The sequence below is a fragment of the Triticum dicoccoides genome, chromosome 3A (genome assembly GCF_002162155.2).
Source record: "Triticum dicoccoides isolate Atlit2015 ecotype Zavitan chromosome 3A, WEW_v2.0, whole genome shotgun sequence".
NCBI classification, from domain to species: Eukaryota; Viridiplantae; Streptophyta; class Magnoliopsida; order Poales; family Poaceae; genus Triticum; species Triticum dicoccoides.
The window spans coordinates 614,882,048-614,890,969 of NC_041384.1; the positions used below are offsets into that span (position 1 = coordinate 614,882,048).

Below are 8,922 nucleotides of genomic sequence, written 5' to 3' on the forward strand. Positions count from 1 at the left end.
CGGTGTCCTTTCCCAGTGACAGTAGGGGCAGCAAGGCACGTATTGTATTGTTGCCATCGAGGATAACAAGATGGTTTTTTATCATATTGCATGAATTTATCCTTCTACATCATGTCATCTTGCTTAAGGCGTTACTCTGTTTTCATGAACTTAATACTCTAGATGCATGCTGGATAGCGGTCGATGAGTGGAGTAATAGTAGTAGATGCAGGCAGGAGTCGGTCTACTTGTCTCGGACGTGATGCCTATATACATGATCATACCTAGATATTCTCATAACTATGCTCAATTCTGTCAATTTCTCAACAGTAATTCGTTCACCCACCGTAAAATACTTATGCTCTTGAGAGAAGCCACTAGTGAAACCTATGGCCCCCGGGTCTATCTTCATCATATTAATCTTCCAATACTTAGTTATTTCCTTTGCTTTTTACTTTGCTTTTATTTTACTTCGCATCTTTATCATAAAAATACCAAAAATATTATCTTATCATATCTATCAGATCTCACTCTCATAAGTGACCGTGAAGGGATTGACAACCCCTTATCGGTTGGTTGCGAGGAGTTATTTGTTTTGTGCAGGTACTAGGGACGCACGCGCAACCTCCTACTGGATTGATATCTTGGTTCTCAAAAACTGAGGGAAATACCTACGCTACTTTGCTGCATCATCCTTTCCTCTTTGGGGAAATCCAACGTAGTACTCAAGAGGTAGCAGTTACTATCCTTTTTCCACACTTGTGCTTCAAAGTAGCACCATGATCTTCATGACAGAGAGTCTCTTATTTTGTCACTTTCATATACTAGTGAGAATTTTTCATTATAGGACTTGGCTTGTATATTCCAATGACGGGCTTCCTCAAATGCCCTAGTTCTTCGTGATCAAGTGAGTTGGATGCACACCCACTTAGTTTCTTTGATGACCTTTCATATATTTATAGCTCTAGTGCATCCGTTGCATGGCAATCCCTACTCCTTGCATTGACATCAATCGGTGGGCATCTCCATAGCCCATTGATTAGCCGCGTCAATGTGAGACTTTCTCCCTTTTTATCTTCTCACACAACCTCAATCATTATATTCTATTCCACCCATAGTGCTATGTCCATGGCTCGCGCTCATATATTGTGTAAAAGTTGAAAGAGTTTGAAAAGGCTAAGTATGAAACAATTGCTTGGCTTGTCATCGGGGTTGTGCATGATGAGAGATTTTTGTGTGACGAAAATGAAGCATGGCCAGAGTATATGACTTTGTAGGGATAAGTTTTCTTTGGCTATGGTATTTTGATAAAACATAATTACTTGATTAGCATACTTGGAGTATTATTATTTTTAAGTCAACAATAAACTTTTATCTTGAATCTTTCGGATCTGAATATTCATGTCACAATAGAGAAAAATACATTGAAGAATACTCTAGAAAGCATTCCACATCAAAAAAATTATTTTTATCATTGACCTACTTGATGACGAGCAGGAATTAAGCTTGGGGATTCTGATACGTCTCCAACGTATCTATAATTTTTGATTGTTCCATACTATTATATTATATGTTTTGGATGTTAATGGGCTTTATTTTACACTTTTATATTATTTTTGAGACTAACCTATTAACCGGAGGCCAAGCCCAAATTGTTGTTTTTTTGCCTATTTCAGTGTTTCGCAGAAAAAGAATATCAAACGGAGTCCAAACGGAATGAAACCTTCGGGAGCGTGATTTTTGGAACAAACGTGATCCAGAGGACTTGGAGTGGATGTCAAGCAATCAACGAGGCGGCCACGAGGCGGGGGGGGGGGGGTGGCGCCCTCCCCCCTCGTGGCTCAGCCGACCTACTTCTTCCTCCTATATATATGTTCACATACCCTGAAAACATCCAGGAGCACCACGAAACCCTATTTCCACCGCCGCAACCTTCTGTACCCAAGAGATCCCATCTTGGGGCCTTTTTCCGGAGCTCCGCCAGAGAGGGCACTGATCACGGAGGGCCTCTACCTCAACTCCATGGCCCCTCCAATGATGTGTGAGTAGTCTACCTCAGACCTTCGGGTCCATAATTATTAGCTAGGTGGCTTCTTCTCTCTCTTTGGATCTTAATACAAAGTTCTCCTCGATTCTCTTGGAGATCTATTCAATGTAACTTTTTTTGCGGTGTGTTTATCGAGATCCGATGAATTGTAGGTTTATGATCAAGACTATCTATGAACAATATTTGAATCTTCTCTGAATTTTTTTATATATGATTGGTTATCTTTGCAAGTCTCTTCGAATTATCAGTTTGGTTTGGCCTACTAGATTGATCTTTCTTGCAATGGGAGAAGTGCTTAGCTTTGGGTTCAATCTTGTGGTGCTCGATCCCAGTGACAGAAAGGAAAACGACACGTATTGTATTGTTGCCATCAAGGATAAAAAGATGGGGTTTATATCATATTGCATGAGTTTATCCCTCTACATCATGTCATCTTGCTTAAAGCGTTACTCTGTTCTTATGAACCTAATACTCTAGATGCATGCTGGATAGCAGTCGATGTGTAGAGTAATAGTAGTAGATGCAGGCATGAGTCGGTCTACTTGTCACAGACGTGATGCCTATATACATGATCATACCTAGATATTCTCATAATTATTCACTTTTCTATCAATGGCTCAACAGTAATTTGTTCACTCACCGTAATACTTATGCTATTTTCTAGTCGGTCTACTTGTCTCGGACGTGATGTCTATATACATGATAATATCTAGATATTCTCATAATTATTCACTTTTCTATCAATTGCTCGACAGTAATTTGTTCACCCATCGTAATACTTATGCTATCTTGAGAGAAGCTACTAGTGAAACCTATGGCCCCGGGGTCTATTCTCTATCATACAAGTTTTCAATCTATTTTATTTTGCAATCCTTACTTTCAATCTATATCACAAAAATACCAAAAATATTTATCTTATTATCATTATCTCTATCAGATCTCATTTTTGCAAGTGGCCGTGAAGGGATTGACAACCACTTTATCGCGTTGGTTGCGAGGTTTTTATTTGTTTGTGCAGGTACGAGGTGACTCGCGGGTGGTCTCCTACTGGATTGATACCTTGGTTATCAAAAACTGAGGAAAATACTTACGCTGCTTTGCTGCATCATACTTTCCTCTTTAAGGAAAAAACAACGCATGCTCAAGAGGTAGCAGGGAGGCGGGTGTCTGCTAAGCGGTCTGGGTCTCCTCCATGACCAGCGCTGCTAGCTAGCTTAAGGAGGTGGCGAGTAGGGAAGGAGGGCACACCGCCGGCCGGAGCAAGCTGCGCACAAGCCCGCCGTGCGGCTACAGGAAAAGACCGGCGCCTAAGGGAGGAAGATAATAAACAGACTCATTGACATGTGGGACCCACGCCTCCTCTGCCATGTCATTTGCCACATCAGTCGGTCAAAGTTTTTGGTCTTCGCCATGTCAGCCTGACAGTGGGCCCTACCTGTCGGTTTCACTGTTTTCGCGACCAAATTCGAGCATCAGTGCTCCACGTTACGTATTAGGCTCATTTTCGATGGTTTTTTGTGTCCTGGTTCAAATGTGGTATCAAGTTGTTACCCTAGTCTCAAGTGTGGTGGTTATGCGTAAATAACTCGCAAGTTGGGGATGATCGAATCGGTGCATCTATATATGCACTATGAACTATATTCTATCGCTACACTATTGTGCCACATGTTTTGGGACTTTGCGAGAAGCAATCGCCCACCACTGCTGCTGCTCCTGTGGTCCGTAAACCAACATCAGACGATCTCCCTTCCCGCCGGTCCAGGCAACGCCGGCCTTGCTGACACTGCGGGTGGATAGCCTCCGCATTAGGTGAGCCGTCCCCGTCGCGTCCACGCCTCCAGAATCAAAACGGCTCTTCCGCTGCTGGGACCTCCGAATGCTCCCGGCCCGGCCCGGCGTACATGCAAAAAAACGAAAAACCTAGCTAGGTCTCCACAAGATAAACACCATCTGTGCGTTCCCCATGAGCTCCTGCCCCTATGCATGTACATCAGCGCGTTATCCCGTCAAGATAGGCTTGCGCGATCAACCCGCCACATGATGGCTTTGCCCTCCGAACCCATCTTCAGGTCCCTTTCCCCTCCGGTGTCATCTTATGCTGGATGCGCCGCTTGCTTATCTACACGGTTGGACGACCGTTGTTCGGTTATGCGTGCGTGCGTCCAATTAGGGTTGGGCGTGTTCCTGCATGCAGCCCCACAGGGGATTTTGCTGGTTCAGAAAGGCATAACTTGTGGGCATAATCCTCCATTTTTGTCCGCTGCCGACGTGTTAAGCGCACCCGGCGGAATGTGTGTCAATGCAAGTGCTCTCTGGATTCGGCCATTTGGGGACCAAACCGCCTCCTGGCATAGATAATTGAGCGTCGGACCAAATTATTGTTTAGATGATGATACTTCAAACCCCTCAGTGGCTAAGCTGCTAGTTCAGGTGCGGATGGGATACTCGGGCTTGTACGCTACTACACCTCAGCTTTGAGAGATACTTTTATTGACACAAATGAGGGATCAGCAGGGACACTTTGAGACATGTGATTAGTCCATTTTGGAATGCAGAAATTTTTTCCCATCCAATTATTTAGCTAACATGACAGTTCGTCAGAAAACAATATATCCGGCGCCCAAAAGTAAAACTCCTGATTGCATCCGATGAAAACGGCATTTTTCGCCGACGCGTCGCCATATGCCAGCCGGGAAAGATGATTCGACGGTGCTCCTCGGATATAGACCAGCCCAGGATTGATTTCGGCAGTGCAAATCAAAGCCATCCACGAAGGAGCTAATTAGTCAGAGGCTGGTCGACAGGCCGAGTGGCATGAAAACCTCCCCATCAGACCCACCGGGACACCTAGATTACGAGCGTGTGAGCGCGCGACATCGCTAGAAGCTTTACGTCGCGTCGCCCGAATTTTAATGGGAAAAGAGGGGGGCAAATATGCCAGTCGGACTGAGCTACAAGTGATTCCTCCCGGAGGAGGAGCCCAAAAGCATCCCTATAGTATATATACCTATCGTGTTTCTTGGAAGACTTGAGCGATACAAGTTGCCTGGCCCAAGATCGCCAAAGAAAGATTTGCCTTTCCCTCTCTCTGACACCGCCGCTGGTGAATCGTCTTCAACCTCGGTCTTCTTCCTCTTCCATGGCGCAGCTTTTGTGGCTGGCGCTCGGGGTTCTTCTTCTGGCCAGCTCCGTGGCCGACGCGGCGACTGCCAACTATACCTTCACAGTACTTCTCTCTACCTTCTGTCCGTCCATGCATAAGAGCTTTTATTCATTCAGTTCATCTCAAGTTCATAGATATAGAAGTTTTCGCAATATAGGAGAACTAGAGAAACTTCGCCGTGTCCATACGTATATGCTCACATACGCCGGCTAGCGGCAACTTACATGCTTGACTTACAGTGGCTATTAAGATTTCAGAGTCAACTTATATGTTCAGAAAACAGAGAATGGATAGCCGATAGACCTGAAAATGTAGATAAAGTTGATAGTTTATGTAGGATAGTTGATAGTTCTGTAGGAGAGTTCTATACCTGTTTTTCATGTATATGCCGCAAAATCTTCTGCTTCGCAATCGTGCATACACTCCTACAAACCCTTGTCTGACGCCGTTGTTCCTCTGCAATGCTGCCACCAGGTACAGAGCATGAAAATCAACCAGCTGTGCAACAGCACGGACATCATCGCGGTGAACGGCCAGCTGCCAGGCCCGACGATAGACGTGTTCGAGGGCGACGAGGTCGTCGTCGACGTGATCAACGCGTCGCCGTACAACTTAACCATCCACTGGTAAAATCCTTACACCCCAGCTACAGAAAACTTTCAGTCTCTGAAACTCTGTTCTTCGAAAAACATAGAGCCAACATAGAGCCGTTTGCAACCGTTCCAACGGCGGCGTGGGGCACACGCTGTGTGTCATCTAGCCTCTTGTTTTTGAATCAAGGTGGCATCTACCTAGTTCGCAGGACTGTTGAGGTGTCAGCCTGACAGGCAGTTTAGTTTCTCGGATTAGTTTGTCTGACTATCTTAGCGCCCGTGTGGCCGTGTGCCCATATCTCTAAGCCGAAAGGGAAGGTTCTGAAAATGACGCCCTACCTTCCGAGGCACCGCCGTTCACTGTAGGCGACCTCATCTGAACACCCTCCAAGTGTGCTCACCGCAGTGTTCAGACGGCCAAGTCTCGTTATCAGTACAAGTTTTTTTTGCAAATGTCGCCAATAGTACTACAAGTTTACAACAAAATGTAGACAAAAGGATCACACAAAAAACAGCTAAACTTACCGGCCACTGTACTAGACAAACATTCAAACATATTTGTTTATGTCTTTCACGCTGTCTTTTTTCCTCTGGCAAGGACAAGTGTGGTCGGCACTTGAGTCTGCCGCCATGTGTTATCATTGGTGTGGTGCTGGGGATTTGAATTTAACTGATCTTTGGCGGCAGGCACGGCATTCTGCAGAAGCTGACGCCGTGGGCGGACGGGCCGAGCATGGTGACGCAGTGCCCGATCCAGCCCAACGGCACCTACACGTACCGGTTCAACGTGACGGGGCACGAGGGCACGCTGTGGTGGCACGCGCACTCCTCCTTCCTCCGCGCCACCGTGTACGGGCCCCTCATCATCCGCCCCCGCAACGGCACCGCCTACCCCTTCCCGGCGCCGGACCAAGAGGTCCCCGTCGTACTTGGTATAATCATAATCAATCACCACGCAGATCCCATTCCTGTCCATTGTCTGATAGTTCTATATTGATGGATGGATGGATGGGGAGGTTTTAATTTGGCATATCCTGGTTGTGGATGAGGGTCGGGACAGGCGAGTGGTGGAGCCAGAATGTTGTCGACGTCGAGAAGGACGCCGTCATGGCCGGCCAGCTGCCCAGCCACTCCGACGCCTTCACCATCAACGGCCTCACCGGCCAGCTCTACCAGTGCGCAAGTATGTATTACCGTCAGTTCTGTAACTTCAGGTGAAATTTACAGCTGATGGTGATGTGTGACATGATTCATTTGGTTCGTACGATAGATGAGACGTTCACGGCGGTGGTGCAGCCGAACACGACGGTGCTGCTCCGGGTGATCAACGCGGCGCTCAACACGCACCTCTTCTTCAAGGTGGCTGGCCACAACTTCACGGTGGTGGCCGTGGACGCGTGCTACACCGCCAACTACACCACGGACACGCTGGTGCTGGCGCCGGGGAACACCGTGGACGCGCTCGTCTACACGGCCGCCGCGCCGGGGAGCTACTACATGGCGGTGGAGCCGCACCACACGCTGTCGCCCGCGGCCACCACGGACGCCTCGGACAGCGGCTCCCTCGCCACGGGCATCCTGCTCTACAACGGCACGTCGGCCACGGCCACGCCCGCCATGCCGGCCATGCCCAACAACTCGGACTCGACGGCGGCCAACGACTTCTACTCCGGGCTGCGGGGCGTTCCCGCGGCCGTGCCGTCGCCGGTGGACGTGAACATGACCATCCAGCTGGGGCTGGGCCAGCTGCCGTGCGACGCGGCCCAGACCAACTGCTCCGTGAACGCGTTCGCGGCGGCCATGAACGGCGTGTCGTTCCGGCTGCCGACGCAGATGTCGCTCCTGGAGGCGCAGTTCGGCAACGCGTCCGGGGTGTACACGGCCGACTTCCCCGACGGCGTGCCGCCCAACGGCACGGCCATGGTGGAGGGCACCAAGGTGAGGAGCCTGCCGTACAACTCGACGGTGGAGGTCGTGCTGCAGAACCCGATGGCGTTCCCGTCGGAGAGCCACCCGATCCACCTCCACGGCTTCAACTTCTTCGTGCTGGCGCAGGGGCTGGGCACCTTCGCCCCCGGCAACGCCAGCGCCTACAACCTGGTCGACCCCGTGGCCCGCAACACCATCGCCGTGCCCGCCGGGGGCTGGGCCGTCATCCGCTTCGTCGCCAATAACCCAGGTACTTTCTCCGTCCCTCTATTTCAGCCCAAACTATATGGGCCTTGATTCTAACAGTGTTAATGATTCGGTGTTTGGGCTTGCAGGCATGTGGTTCTTCCACTGCCACCTGGACGCGCACGTCCCGATGGGGCTCGGGATGGTGTTCGCGGTGGAGAACGGGACGACGGCCGACTCCATGCTGCCGCCGCCGCCGGCGGATCTGCCCGTGTGCTAGGGCACGCACGCAAGTTTCTGGCGCGATTTCACCATGATCTTGCGTGCAAATTTACAGAATTATTTGTTCTTTGTGTGTGTGAAAAAACGCGAGGGGCGACGGATCGGATTGTATACGTGTGCAGGGCCGTTGGTTGATTTGCCGCGCGTGTCTACGGTGAACGTGTGCATGAATTGGGTTTGGTGTAACAACGTTCTCTTTCTTTGGTGTAAATACCAATGATTATTCAATTTCAGAGGTTCTTTTCCTACTGGAGGTGTAGATACTATACACATGATGGTTGCATACCGTGCTGGTCGGAGTGCATGCATGACGTTCTCTTCCTTTGGTGTAAATATATGCCGACGATTGAACTTCAGAGGTTCGTATCCTTCTGACGGTGTATGTAGATACTTACAGGATTGCATATTGTACTGATTGGAGTGCATGACGTTGGCGATTTTTGAATTTCAATACGTTGATTGAACCAGAGAGTATCTATTATCTACTCCCTCCGTTCTTAAATGTAAGTCTTTTTAGATATTTCAAGTGGACTACAACATACGAATGTATGTAGACATATTTTAAAGTGTGGATTCACTCATTTTGCTTCGTCTGTAGGCACTTGTTGAAATCTCTAAAAAGGATTTATATTTAGGAACGAAGGGAGTAGTGAGCTGGATGAGATGCTACACATGCATCGGCAGATTGGCTGCTTGGCTTGCCTGGAGGGCAACAACTTGAATGAGAGTTCGTCACCAAAGGA

The 8,922-nt window shown here is 48.5% G+C and overlaps 1 protein-coding gene across 1 annotated transcript; it reads left to right on the forward strand.

Annotated features, from left to right (window-relative positions):
- Positions 1-4,861: 4,861 nt before the first annotated feature.
- Positions 4,862-8,427, forward strand: LOC119269598 (laccase-7-like). Its single transcript, XM_037551462.1, has 6 exons — positions 4,862-5,252; positions 5,664-5,815; positions 6,470-6,714; positions 6,843-6,965; positions 7,053-7,961; positions 8,047-8,427. The coding sequence occupies exons 1-6, from the start codon at positions 5,166-5,168 to the stop codon at positions 8,175-8,177; spliced, it is 1,647 nt and encodes a 548-aa protein (XP_037407359.1). The 5' UTR covers positions 4,862-5,165; the 3' UTR covers positions 8,178-8,427.
- The last annotated feature ends 495 nt before the right edge of the window (positions 8,428-8,922 follow it).